The sequence below is a fragment of the Neovison vison genome, chromosome 2 (assembly GCF_020171115.1).
Source record: "Neovison vison isolate M4711 chromosome 2, ASM_NN_V1, whole genome shotgun sequence".
Lineage (NCBI taxonomy): Eukaryota > Metazoa > Chordata > Mammalia > Carnivora > Mustelidae > Neogale > Neogale vison.
The window spans coordinates 26,555,217-26,570,045 of record NC_058092.1 but is presented as its reverse complement, the minus strand read 5'-3'; the positions used below and the strand labels follow the sequence as shown (position 1 = coordinate 26,570,045).

Here is a 14,829-nt window from a genome sequence, read left to right as displayed (position 1 = left end):
ATTTCCCTTGTAAGAATCCACTATCCCCCAATCCTTGACTTTCTATTTCTGCTCTTAGAGATCCTCTGGGCCACAGGCATGCTCATTGAGATTCTCCAAGTCCAGGACATGGCCTAGGTAATCTGGTCTCTCACACGCTCATGTTTTCTGTGTACTTTGCTGTTCTGTGCTGCCTTCCCTCCTATGCAGTGGGGTGGAGCAAGGGTATGGTCTTTTAGAAATAGTATTTTGCACTTAACAAAGACCCTAAACATACAGGCCCAGGAATAAATGTAGACTCCACCAGAGAAAGCCACTTAATTGTATTAAACTCTCAGACTTACCAGATGAAGGATAAATCCGATTTATCAAAGCTAAAAGTGGCTAATACTCTGGATGAAAGTCCAGATTTAAGAGGATGGTTCTTGTTAGTTAGCATGATGGGTTGAAGTAGACATGATGGCATTTTGCTGTTGTAGATGTCAGATGTGTCACTTTCATTGCCCAAATTCCCAACTGCATAAGCTCATGCTTAGTAATAGCTTAGTGGCAGCACACCAAACTAGTATAACTCTGACACGGCACACAAAGAAGCCAAGGGACAATTTATTTAGGGCTTTTGGTTGAAGTGTAAGCAAAGTGAGAATCAATGGCGTGATTACCTAAGGCTGCCCAAACACCTAATTCAGATCGCATTTTCTTTTTTCTTTTTTTGTGGGAAAATATAAAGTACTAAGATTCGTGAAGAAGGAAATCTGAGTAGGCAAATATTTGCTGTAGACAGTAAGAACAATTTAAAGAATGACATAAGAAAGGCTTTGAAAGAAGAGCTACTTATTCTTCTCAAACTATTGCAAAAAACAGAAGAGGAAAAACAACTTCCAAGTTCCTTCTATGAGGCCAGGATCACCTTAATACCAAGACCAGATAGAGACACCACAAAAAATATGTAACTACAGGCCAGTATCTCTGATGAACATAGATGCAAAAATCCTTAACAAAGTATTAACAATATGAATCCCACAATACAGTGAAAAATAATCATTCATCATTATCAAGTGGGATTTATTCCTGGGCTTCAAGGATGGTTCAATATTTGCAAATCAATCAATGTGATATATCACATCAATAAGAGAAAGAATAAAAACCATATGGTCATTTCAATAGATGCAGAAAAAGCAGACAAAGTGTAATATCTATTCATGATAAAAATCCTCAACAAAGTAGGTTTAGAGGGAAAACACCTCAACATAATAAAGGCTATATATGAAAAACCCACAGTGAACATCATATTCAATGGGGAAAAACTGAGGATCTTTCCCCTAAAGACAGCAACAAGACCTGGATGTCCACTCTCAACACTTTCATTCAATATAGTACTGGAAATCCTAGACACAGCAATCAGACAAAAAACAAAACGAAATAAAAGTCATCTAAACTGGTAAGGAAGAAGTAAAACCTCCACTATTTGCAGATGACATGACTATATATAGAAAACCTGGGGGCACATGGGTGGCTCAGTCTTCGGCTGATCTGTGATCTCACAGTCCTGGGATTGAGCCCCACATCAGGCTCCTTGCTCAGTGGGGAGCCTGCTTCTGATGCTCCCCCTGCTTGTTCTCACTCTCTCTCTCTGTCAAATAAATACATAAGAAAAATATCTTAAAAAGGAAGTCTGAAAGACCACGAAAAATCTATTAGAACTGATAAATAAATTCAGTCACAGATACAAAACCAATGTTCAAAATGTGTTGCATTTCTATACATTAATAATGAAGCTGTAGAAAGAGAAATTAAGAAAACACTCCCATTCACAATTGCAACAACAATAATAATATACCTAGGAGTAAAGCCAACCAAAGAAGTGAAAGACCTGTATTTTGAAAACTACAAAACATTGATGAGAGAAATAATTGTAGATAACACAAAGAAATGGAAAGAAACTCCATGCTCATGGATTGGAAGAACAAGTATTTTCAAAATGTCTATACTACCTAAAGCAATTTACAGATTTTATGCACTCTCTATCAAAATAACAGTAGTGTTTTCACAGAACCTCAACTAACAATCCTAAAATTTGTATGGAACAACAGAAGACCCCAAATAGCCAAAGTAATCTTGGAAAAAAAAAAAAAAAAAGCAAAGCTGGAGCTATCACAATTCCGGACTTCAAGTTATATTGCAAAGTAATATAATCAAAACAGTATGATCCTGGCACAAAAATAGACACATAAATCAATAGAACAGAATAGAAAACCCAGAAATAAACCCACAATTACGTGATCAATTAATCTTTGACAAAGCAAGGAAGAATATCCAATGGGAAAAAGACAGTCTCTTCAACAAATGGTATTAGGAAAACTGACAGCTACATGCAAATGAATGAAACGGGGCTATTTTCTTACACAAAAATAAACTCAAAATAGGTTAAAGACCTAAATGTGAGACCTGAAACCATAAAAATCCTAGAAGAGCGCACAGGCAGTAATTTCTCTGATATCAGCTTTAGCAACATTTTTCTAGATTTGTTTCCTGAGCAAGACAAATAAAAACAGAAATAAACAATTGGGACTGCATAAAAATGAAAAGCTTCTGCACAGTGAAAAAGAAACAACAACTTTAAAAGGCAACTTACTGAACAGGAGAAGATATTTGCAAATAACATATCTGATAAGGGTTTGTATCCAAAATATATAAAGAATTTATACAACTCAACACCAAAAAAGCAAATGATTCAATTAAAAATGGGTGGAAGACACGAATGGACATTTCTCCAACCACAACATACAGATGGCCAACAGATACATGAAAAGATGCTCAACATCACTCATCATCACGGAGATGCAGATCAAAACTACAATGAGATGCTGCCTCACACCTGTCAGGATGGCTAAAATCAAAGTCAAAAGACGTAAGGGTTGGGGAGGATGTGGAGAAAAAGGAACCCTCATGCCCTATGGGTGGGAATGTAAACTGGTGCAACCCCTTTGGAAAAGAGTATGGCAGTTCCTCAAAAAGTTAAAAATAGACCTACCCTGCCTGCCTCTCTGCCTATTTGTGATCTATCTGTCAAATAAATAAATAAAATCTTAAAAAAAAAAAAGAAAAAAATAGAACTACCCTATGGTCAAGTAATTTCACTATGGTTATTTATCCAAAAGTACAAAAACATTAACTCAAATGGATATGTGCACTCCCGTGTCTCTTGCAGCATTATTTACAATAGCCAAATTACAGAGACAGCCCAAGTGTCCATTGACAGATGAATGGATCGAGAAGAAGTGGTATAAATATACAATGGAATATTATTTAATCATAAAAGGAATGAAATTTTGCTATTTGCAATTACACAGATGGATCTAGAGGGTATAATGCTAAGCAAAATAAGACAGTCAAAGACAAATAATATATGATTTCACTGACATGTGGAATTTAAGAAAACAGATGAGCAAAAGAAAAAAGAGAGAGAGGGAAAGACAAATCTGGTAACCATCTGTTTGTTCTCTACAGTACAGTCTGTTTCTTGATTTGTCTTTCCCTTTCTCTCTTTTTTCTTTTGCTCATCTGGGTGGCTCAGTGGGTTAGAGCCTCTTTGGCTCAGGTCATGATCCCAGGATCCTGGGATTGAGTCCTGCATCAGGGTTCTCTGCTCAGCAGGGAACCTGCTTCCCCCCTCTTTATCTGCTTGCCTCTCTGCCTACTTGTGATCTCTCTCTCTGTCAAATAAATAAATAATCTTAAAAAAATAAGTGTGATGCTATTTTGATTCTTGAGACCACCTATGGAACTCTGTACTCTGTAAATTTGTAGGCTCATCTCTTTGTCTCTGGTGTTCTGAAAATTTTCAGTAGTGTGGACCTATATATTGTCCATTCGGCTGGGTGGTCAGTGATTTGTTTCAGACTCTTTCATATAAGATGCTTTCCTTGAATGCTTGGCATCGTTGGCTGTGTGCTCATATTAAGGAAGGGTCACCACAATAACCTGGGATGCTCAGAGTGAATGGGTGGGGCTTTCTGACTGGTCTTCATCACAAGGCCACGGAGAGGACTGTTTCCTTCGGCAACGCTTACTGGCCACATCTCTGTGTCTTTTCTTATGGGTCTGTCAGATTCCACTGAGCAGATCTTCCAAACACCTGTCTAGAAAATATATACATGGCTTCCAGGATTCTGAAGAGAAGTAAAAAAAATCAAAGGAGAAGGTATTCTATCAGATTTTAGAATGTGTTACAAAGCTACACTAATGCGAAGAGTGTTAGTATCATATAAATTAATAAATCAATAGAATGGCATTTTAGGTAGTCCAGAAATGGATTGTTTTATGTATAAAAATGTAGTGTATGGCCAAGTGGATATCATAAATTCGTGTGGGAAGGATCATTCAGTAAGTGCTGTTGGAATCATTAGTTAGTGGGGCAGAAAAGCTATTACCTCACCTTGTATGCTAAAATTAGTTTATTTGTTTATTATTTTATTCAACAATTAGTTATTTGTCTCCTATTATGTTCAGGACAGGTCAAACATTAGAAGCTGAAAAATAATTCTAGAGGGGGGAAACAGTATAAACATGAAATCATTATACAGAAAGAAATTGATAAATTTGACTGCATAGAGATTAGAAAGGAAAAAAATAACACACTAAGGAAATTTTTTATAATATGCCTGTTCAAGAGTTGATATCCTCTCTCTATAAAAAGCTTAAACAAATTGATTAGAAAACACCAAAACCCAAGAGAAGAATGGACAAAGAAAATCCATGGAAGAAAAGTGCTAAAGAAGTAGTTTTAAAATGTCTAGCTTCACCAGTAATTAAGACTTATGTATTAAAAAGTGATATATTATTTTCTGATTAATAAATAACTGAGGAATTAAATAATTTTAATAATGTAAGTGTGGGTGCCTTGAAATGGGCACATTTGTACAGCACTATTGAATATATAAATCATTTTTTTTCTGGAGAGGAATTTGCAGGTCATTTAGAAAAAAGTCCTGAAAATGATCTGAAAAACGAATAATGTATCAAGCCTCCTCCTTTTAGGGTCTGGAGAGGGTTGTTCTCTCTGCCTGGGATGCTCTCTCCATCTCTTCCCTGAGCTTCCCTCCTCACCTTTCGGGTGCTGAGGCTCACTTCCTCATAGCTGCCTTCCACTGCCTGCAGTCTAGATCAGATTCTCTGTTTATAGCCTCATCTAGAACCAGCATTCTGGGAACCAGCTGTGGGGGAGGGTCTCACCATTAAGTAGGTAAACTTCCATTCAATTCCCGTGTTCTTTTTTTTTTTTTTTTTTTAAGATTTTATTTATTTATGTGACAGAGAGAGAGAGAGAGAGACAGCCAGAGCAGGAACACAAACAGGGGTGTGGGAAAGGGAGAAACAGACTCCCTGCTGAGCAGGGAGCCCAATGTGGGGCTCAATTCCAGGACCCTGGGATCATGACCTGAGCTGAAGGCAGACACTTAATGACTGAGCCACTCAGGCGCCCCATTCCCCTCCCCTATGTGCTTTATGCAGCTTCCACCCTGCACTCTGCATGGTGTCTCCCTCTCCATCTCTGCTTTGCTGTCCCCTGAGAACAGGCTTCCAACCCCCCAGGAGTGGGGGAAGAAGGATCCTCAGTCCCGGTGCCTTGAATCAGGGCTCCTGTTTTCAGTTTCACCTTCTTCTCCCCCACGCTCAGAGGTGGCTGGTGCCTTTCCTTCTTAGGGTTTGCTTGTGCGTTTCTGCATTTCTGAATCACCCATAGTGAATTACTTCCACAATCAGAAAAAAGCCCCTAACTTTTTAAAATGAAAAATGCCGTACCTTTGACCCAGTAATTTTACTTCTTGGAATGTCTTTCTTTAAAGGAAATAGGCAATTTGGAAAACACTTATGTGCAGGCATCTACATCACAATACAATTTACAATAGAGGATAATTAATTGCAAACAATCTAAAAATCCAATATCAGGGTCATGGTTAAGTAGATAATGATAAAGCCATTAAGTAGTGTTTCCAACTTGATGACATGGAGAAAAGGCCTATGATTTATGTAAAATGAAAATAGAATACAGAACTGTAGGTACACCTTCATTCAGATTTCATTTAAAAATATTCATGGAAGAGCCCAAAAGGAATTATTTCTGAATATTAATAGTTATTATGCCTGCATGGGTGAGATCTCATTTTCTACAATGTTCATGGATGATCTTTATAATCTAAAAATTTTTCTAGATATGGAAAAGAGAAGAAAATAGAAAAGTTAATATAATCCTATGTTGCATTAATAGAGGTAGAAGTTTTGAGTCAAGGGTGGTGATAATCTGGATCCTGACCACCTTGACTATCATGTCTAGCACCCAGGGGAGTGAGGCACACGTTAAGAGGAAAGTAGACAGATTGCTGATGGGCCAGAGACTTCTGGAAATCAGAGTCAGCTGGAAGAATAGGAGAAGAACAGAATGTGCACCAGCTTGGTGGCTATTCGCTTGTGGCTACTGTGCTTGCCTGGGAAGGACAAAATGGTTGAGCCTTGTGTGACACTTGGGGTCAGAACCAGTGCTGGTGGGGAAAGTTGTAAGGTGGAAAAAGAAGTTCTAACAATCCGTGGTAGAGATCCCTTTCTATAAATGTCAGCGGTCATGCTGAGGTTAGTGTAAAAAGGAAACAAAGAATCCTCAGCGTAGTCACTGGAGGCTGGTGGTAGAATCATGAGGTCAGCATCCCAGTGGCCAGGGAACAAGCACAGCAGAACCAGCATGTTAAGCTGGGAAGAGGTTTGACATCACCCAGCCCAACAGCTCTGTTTCTGTGAGACCCATGACGTTCACATGCTCCCCCGGGTCATAGATAAGATGACCTTGGGTTATGCAAAATTCCCAGTGCACTCTGCATAACCCCGTCCCTTTCTTTCCTACTCAGGAAGGCAATGTGAATTCAAGTGACTGGAACTGATCTTATTATAGGAACAATCTGGAATCCGTTCTGATTGATGAAAATAGCACATCACTCATGAGCTTTAGACCAGTGATTAGTCACAGGTTACTTCCTTGCAAGGCTCTTCATAACTAATTGCCACATACCTGTTTCTCATTCAACCCTTTCGTTTCACAGTTGCGGGGGGATCTGAGGCCCAGAGAAGGAAAAGGACCAGAGTCAAATCAGTGTGAGGAATGGGAGGCAGGAGTCAAGCCTCCTATATAGGACTCTTTCTGTGACTGAGAGCTGCCTGTTACCATCTTAGATTTTGGTGGTGGTGAGGAATAGGCAGGTGGGAGGAAGGAGCGAGGTGGAATGTGCTGGGTTCCATCTAGACCCACGTCAACAAGGAGACGCCTGAGTCCAGTACATACTTAACATTCTCCTTGGCCTCACCCCACTAGTGCTTCGAGGTGAGGTGGGGGTGGTGGGGTGGCAGTGTGGGTTATGCCCTCCCCCTCCAAAGAGGTATGCTGAAGTCCTCACCTCTAGTACCTCAGAATGTGACCTTATTTGGAAATAGGGTCTTTACAGAGGTCATCAAGTTAAAATGAAGTCATTAGAATGGCCTTAACATCCAATATGGCTGACGTCCTTATGAAAAAATGTAGACACAGAGACGGATACACACAGAGGCAGAATGCCACGTGAAGACGAAGGCGGAGATGGAGGTGATGCCAAGGAATGTCAAAGATGGCCGGCAACTCATGGAAGCTAGGAGAGAGAGGCCTGGAACAGACGCTGCCTCACAGTCCCCAGAAGGAACTGACCCTACCAACAGCCTGATCTCAGACTCCCAGCCTCCAGGACTCTGAGAGAATAGGTTTCTGTTGAAGCCATCCAGTCTGTGGTGCTTTGTTACAAAAGCCCTAGGACAGGAGTAAGGTGGGTTGGAGCTTTTAGCCATCCTTCATCCATAAGTCTTCCCCCGACTGCTCTGCCCCCACCGCCTCTGTGTGGCCCCATTCCCATCCCAGGACAGTATTCTCATTCTTTTTTTTTTTTTTTTTTTTTAAGATTTTATTTATTTATTTGACAGACAGAGATCACAAGTAGGCAGAGAGGCAGGCAGAGAGAGGGGAAGGGAAGCAGGCTCCCTGCTGAGCAGACAGCCTGATGCGGGGCTCTATCCCATGACGCTGGGATCATGACCCGAGCTGAAGGCAGAGGCTTTAACCGACTGAGCCACCCAGGCGCCCCGAATATTCTCATTCTTTTTTTTTTTTCCCAATTTATTTATTTTCAGAAAAACATTATTCATTATTTTTTCACCACACCCAGTGCTCCATGCAAGCTGTGCCCTCTATAATACCCACCACCTGGTACCCCAACCTCCCACCCCCCCGCCACTTCAAACCCCTCAGACTGTTTTTCAGAGTCCATAGTCTCTCATGGTTCACCTCCCCTTCCAATTTACCCAAATTCCCTACTCCTCTCTAACGCCCCTTGTCCTCCATGCTATTGTTTATGCTCCACAAATGAGTGAAACCATATGATAATTGACTCTCTCTGCTTGACTTATTTCACTCAGCATAATCTCTTCCAGTCCCATCCACGTTGCTACAAAAGTTGGATATTCGTCCTTTCTGATGGAGGCATAATACTCCATAGTGTATATGGACCACATCTTTCTTATCCATTCATCTGTTGAAGGGCATCTTGGTTCTTTCCATAGTTTGGCGACTGTGGCCATTGCTGCTATAAACATTGGGGTACAGATGGCCCTTCTTTTCACGACATCTGTGTCTTTGGGGTAAATACCCAGGAGTGCAATTGCAGGGTCGTAGGGAAGCTCTATTTTTAATTTCTTGAGGAATCTCCACACTGTTCTCCAAAGAGGCTGCACCAACTTGCATTCCCACCAACAGTGTAAGAGGGTTCCCCTTTCTCCACATCCTCTCCAACACATGTTGTTTCCTGTTTTGTTAATTTTGGCCATTCTAACTGGTGTAAGGTGATATCTCAATGTGGTTTTCATTTGAATCTCCCTGAGGGCTAATGATGATGAGCATTTTTTCATGTGTCTGATAGCCATTTGTATGTCTTGATTGGAGAAGTGTCTGTTCATATCTTCTGCCCATTTTTTGATGTGTTTGTCTGTTTCGTGTGGGTTGAGTTTGAGGAGTTCATTACAGATCCTGGATATCAACCTTTTGTCTGTACTGTCATTTGCAAATATCTTCTCCCATTCCGTGGGTTGCCTCTTTGTTTTTTTGACTGTTTCCTTTGCTGTGCAGAAGCTTTTGATTTTGATGAAGTCCCAGAAGTTTATTTTCGCTTTTGTTTCCTTTGCCTTTGGAGACGTATCTTGAAAGAAGTTGCTGTGGCTGATATCAAAGAGATTACTGCCTATGTTCTCCTCTAAGATTCTGATAGATTCCTGTCTCACGTTGAGGTCTTTTATCCATTTTGAGTTGATCTTTGTGTACGGTGTAAGAGAATGGTCGAGTTTCATTCTTCTACAGAATATTCTCATTCTTAAACAACAGCCCATTTGCCTTTGTGTTTGTTGGCCACCAGTCTAGGACCCAACTCCAGTTCTTGCCCAAGAACCAAGTCCCTGCCCTGACCCCGGACACCAGTCCAAGGTCGGAATGGATGAACTTTGAGGGAAGGGAAGGATACCCTCCTCACTCATCTAAAACTTTCTTCTTTCACCTTTCCAAATTAGGACGGGTAGGGAATACCTACTGTAAGCACAGGCTTCTACAACCTTCAGGTTGGGATGGCTCTAAGAGACTATCCTCTAACCCACAGATCTGCCCTCTCACCCTGGCTCGGGGAGAATCCCTTGGAAGAGGACCTCAGCCTCTTGGATTGTGCTCTTCTTAAGCACAAACAGCTTGCTTTCTGCCAAGTCTAACTTGGTTCCTCATTTCATAGTGAATGATGGGCTAGGCCCATGGGGAATAAAATAGAGACTCACTGGGGAGATGGAATGGACTCATACTAAGCAGTAGTTCAGTTTCCTGAGGTAGAGATCATCACTGAGGACTGGCTGGAGAAATCAAGGAGGGCTTCCCTGAGGCAGAAGGACCTGTGATAGCCTTGCTGGAGGCTGAGCTGAATTTTGTTGCATGGCTACTAGGAGCCAGGGACAAGATTGTGCTTCCTCTTGTTTTTATGTCTTGTTCCTTGTGAGGCAGGTAATGTTATCTGCATATTATAGAGGACAGAACATACTCAAGTGAAATGACTGACTGAAGACGGCATGGCTTTGTATATGTCAGAAGCAGCATGGACATTGAGGACCCTCTGATGTCAAAAATCATCTTTCTCTCCACAATCAGGTACTGCCTTTTCCAGGGTGGTGTAGTGTTTAAAGGACCGGTGAAGCTTGGAAGTGGGGGGAAGTAGTGCTCTGGACTGGCAAAGGACCAATGTGGGAGCACACCCAGATGAGTCTGGGGAACCATGAGGAGGATGGTCTATTGGATTTCTGGGATTCAGAGGGAATAAGAGGAACCAGAGCTGGAGGAGTTATAGGGCTGTAACTTTCCAGGCTGAGCATTCAGACTTGACAGGTAAGTAGTGTGTAAGTTAGTTTTGGGGTGAAGGGTGCAGGACTGGTGTTTTGGAGACCTATCTTGATGGAAGTGGAGACAAGTTGCCAACCTGCTTCAAAAGCTCTCAAGGAGAGACACGTGGTCCCTTGAGATGGACCCAGTACCCCTTCCAACCCCAGCCCCAGATCTCCCTGGGCAGGGAAGGACAACCAGCTTGCTTCTGAAGGCCATTATCCAAGTGTTCTCTTCCACCCATGTCACCTTCCATGAAAGGTCAAGTCTGCTAACACTGGGCTCATCCCCAGCTGCACCTCCCACATCCTGGATGGCTCATCAAGCCATAAGCACCCTCTGAAGCCCCTGATCATCTCTCTTCTCCATGCTTTTGCAGAAACAATGTTCTCTGCTCTAATACTCCGTGTTTTCTTCACCTTCCCAGTGAACTCCAATCCACCTGTCAAGATCCAGTTCCACTGTTTCCTTTTCTGCAAATGTGATTCAGGCAAGATCTGGTCCCTTCACAGTCTCTTCCACTTCTCTGTACTGCCATCATCTGTTCTTACTGAGTTTTCGGTGCATGGGGAAGAGACATGATTCAGGCCCCGAAGTTGCTCTTTCTGGTGGGCAGAGTAGAAAGGGCCAAGGTAGGAAGGGGCAAGTGATCTAAGCCTGCCTCCCCAAATACCCAGGGGCCCAGGATGAGGAGGGATAGAGTGCGGGGCCCACTGGAGCTGGACTGTAAAGAGCACGACTGGCGGGCATGCTTGGGTAGCAGGGCGTCCGGTAAGGAGGTGCACTGCTCACAGTGTGGCCGGGGGCACTGGATGGCCACGGGGCGCATAGGGGGCTAGGTAGTGGGAATGGAGAGAGGAGAACCATGTCAGAGGCATTTCAAAAAGTGAGTGTTTCAGACTCACGGCTGCTGAGAAGCAGGATATAGTGGTGTGAGGGTTTAAGGTATGGGTGGAGTTGGGGTTGCGGAGGTCAAAGATCACACAGGACTCCAAAGAAAGGGAAGATGGGCAAAGCAACTGCCCCCCAACCCTTGGAGGCACATCACAACAGCATCAGTACACACCTAGCCTGTGATCAAGTCTTGTTTATTTTAGAAGCATAAACAGTGGAACTAGGAAGGAGTGATGAGAACGAGACACCAGCCCCCTGGACAGGGCCAGACCCAGTGCAGGCTCCGTGCGTGTGATCAAGGCCGACCCAGCAGCCTCGAACAGCCTTCTCCTGTGAGGGGCACGTGGGCAGAGGGGACTCTCCCACGAGGGTGGGGTGACACCGGCTCCAGGCTTGCTCTGAACCAGATGAAAAAGTCCAGAGATGCCACAACAGCCTTGGCCAAGAACACCCCAAGCTGGCTTCGTCCATGCCTGGGGCAAAGTCACATTCTGGAGGGGAAACCACGGTGCCCTCTGCTCATCAGGAAAGCCCCAGATGTTCAAAAACGGGCTGCAAGGAGGCTGCCTGGCCAGCAAGCACTGGCTTCCACTGCCCCCCTCATCCCTGCAGTCTTCCTGGAGGGGGCATCCAAGGCAGCCACATTTTCTGGGGCCCCTCTGCTGGGTAACAGGAGCCCCAGACCCCCTACACATACTGCTTCTTGGAAGCAGAGCTGTTGGGGCGACTGGGGGATTTCTGGCCACTCTCGGGGGGTGGGTCCAGGAAGAGGGGGGCCCTAGAAGAAGCCAGCCTCTCCTCTGTAGTCAGGTTGGCCCAGTTCTGCTCGCTGGATGAGAGCCCGTTGTAGGTGGGGCATGGCGGGGACGAGGGTCCGTCGCCCACAGGGAGGTAGAAGAAGACCTGGTCAGCGTAGGGCTCCGAGGAGTTCCGCTGAGTCGGGGGGGTGTCCTGGCCCGGCGGTGACCTCATCCCCCGGCTGAGACAGCGGCACAGCAGGTGCGCCAGCTCCAGCACGTTGAGGACCAGGGAGATGAGTCCGACCACCAGCATGAAGATGATGAAGATGGTCTTCTCCGTGGGCCGAGAGACGAAGCAGTCTACGAGGTAGGGACAGGGTGCGCGCTGGCACACGAACACAGGCTCCATGGTCCATCCGTAGAGACGCCACTGGCCGTACAGGAAGCCTGCCTCCAGCACGCTTTTGCAGAGCACGCTGGCCACGTAGGTGCCCATGAGCGCCCCTCGGATCCGCAGGCGACCGTCCTCCGCCACCGAGATCTTGGCCATCTGGCGCTCTATGGCCGCCAGTGCCCGCTCCACGCGTGGGTCCTTGGTCGGCAGCGCCCGTAGCTCCCCCTCCTTCTGCCGCAGCCGCTCCTCACGCCGGGACAGGTAAATGACATGGCCCAGGTAGACCAGGGTGGGCGTGCTGACGAAGAGAAACTGCAGCACCCAGTAGCGAATGTGGGAGATCGGGAAGGCCTGGTCATAGCAGACGTTGGTGCAGCCCGGCTGGGCCGTGTTACACTCGAAATCAGACTGCTCGTCGCCCCACACCGACTCGCCAGCCAGGCCCAGGATGAGGATGCGGAAGATGAAAAGCACCGTCAGCCAGATCTTGCCCACCACGGTGGAGTGCTCCTGGACCTGGTCCAACAGCTTCTCGAGGAAGCCCCAGTCGCCCATGGCTCCTCGGCCTCCGTCTGCAGGGAGACAGAGGACACGGTCAGCATGGCATCCACCTCAGTCAAACGAGCAACAAATCTGCAGGGAGGGTGGCTGTGCCCATTGTGCCTATAGGGACACTGAGGCTCAAGGACGGGAAGGGACTGGTCTGGGGGCTCACACCCAGCAGGGCGGTCAGGACTGACAAAGGCTTATCTTTGGATGAGGGCTACTAAGCTCTGACAAAATATGCTAGGGTCCTTGTCTTGTCATGCGTCTGTGCCCTCTTGTTCCCAGCCAGAGTCCCAGGATGACACAGCTCAAGATTTGGATCCAGCTGAGGCTCCAGAGCTAATGGGAACACAGAATTTGAGGAACTTACCTAAGATCACACAGGTGTGCTATGCCCCTCCTTCCTTTGGCCAGTGACAGGCTGTGTGTCCCCAGATTGTGGGGGTGGTGGCAGGGCTATCTTCAGCTTCTCAGGGGGCCCAAAGCCTCGGTCCCCACTCTCCTGTCCGTTAGAGCTCACCCAGCTGCCCTCACTCTAACCTTTGAGCTTGTGGTGGGGGAGCGGGTGGGAGGGGGGTTAGATGCTAAAGGCAGCACCCTGTAACAGTTCCACCTGTCAGCAATAGTGACCACCTGCCCCTTCAGTGTGGACACCGAGCTTACCCTCTTTCTCCATCCCTCTCCCCACCCCTTACCGGCCCCAAGCCGGTGGTGCCAAATTCTAGACTCTTTAAAGAATTGTCATAGCAGAGTGGAAGCGCAGGCCACGAAGTTCCCAGAAGGTTGGGGAGGGGAGGGGAGGGCAGCCTTGGGGGGAAGAAATGCAGGGAAGGGTGCAGGGGTGGTCCTTCTTCCTCAGAGCAAAGCTGTTTCGACCCAGGTCCTCACTCCCTCTTGCTAACTAACCCTGGGTAAGTGTCAGCCTTGGCAGCTGAGTCTTCTCGCCTGTAAGACCGAAATACTCTCACCTCCCAGGGTTTTAAGAACACCGTGAAAGAAGGTTGGAACACGGCTTAGCAGAGAGCCTGGCGACGGGCAGGCTGGGTGAGCGTAGCCGTGGGGGCGCCCCCCGACCCCGCAGCCCCCCTCAGTCCCTGGCCGGTGGCGGACGTGTCCCCCGCTCGCTGGCAGGTGGCGCCCCGGGCCCCACCCCAGCCCCACTCACCGCCTGCCTGCCTGCGGGCGGCCCAGTGGCAGCGGGGAAGCCGACGGCGGAGCGGCGCCCGCGGGAGCCCTGCTGGACGGCGCCGGGCGGCGGGGGCGCCTTAAATAGCGCGGAGGGGCGGGGTGGGGGCAGGAAGCGCGGCGGGAGGGCGGCGGGGCGCTGTTCAGAGCGGGGGGCGGGGACCAGGAGGTGCAGCGTCGGTGAAGGCTCGAGGAAGGGGCCGGGAGGTGGCCGTGAGAATTCGGGGTGTGGAAGGGGCTCCAGAAGCCTCTGGCGGCCCCTTCTTCACCCTCAGCGCGGTCTTCGGGCCGGTAACCCTCCTAGCCTGTTTCTCCGGCTCTGGAACAGGAGTTCTCCGGGGCCAAGTGTTTCCAGGGTGGCTGGATTTGAAAGGATCATAGCGAGAACTTTCTGATCCTGCAACTGACCTGAGGGCTGTGAGGGATGGGCAGATGGGGATGAGGGTGTGGGGGCCTCTGGGGAAGGGCCTTTCCTTGACCTTGGGGGCCTCTCGTCCTAGGTTGGAAGGAGGGAGAAGGCCACTCACTTTTTAGGTGGCCTCAGGGTGCCCCGCACTGTGCGAGGACTTGGCAGTGGAGGCTGTCAGGGTTGGGGAACCATGCTAGGAGACACG

The 14,829-nt window shown here is 46.7% G+C and overlaps 1 protein-coding gene across 2 annotated transcripts; it reads right to left on the bottom strand.

Annotated features, from left to right (window-relative positions):
• Positions 1-11,528: 11,528 nt before the first annotated feature.
• GJA4 (gap junction protein alpha 4) lies at positions 11,529-14,241 on the bottom strand. Of its 2 annotated transcripts, none has more exons than XM_044236357.1 (2): positions 14,196-14,241; positions 11,529-13,056 (listed from the first exon to the last, which is right to left on the bottom strand). In XM_044236357.1, exon 2 carries the CDS (start codon positions 13,037-13,039, stop codon positions 12,038-12,040), a length of 1,002 nt encoding a protein of 333 aa, XP_044092292.1. In that variant the 5' UTR covers positions 13,040-13,056; positions 14,196-14,241; the 3' UTR covers positions 11,529-12,037. The 2 variants fall into 2 exon arrangements, with proteins under 2 accessions (XP_044092292.1, XP_044092291.1); XM_044236356.1 differs by lacking the exon at positions 14,196-14,241 and adding an exon at positions 13,401-13,933.
• Between the last annotated feature and the right edge of the window lie 588 nt (positions 14,242-14,829).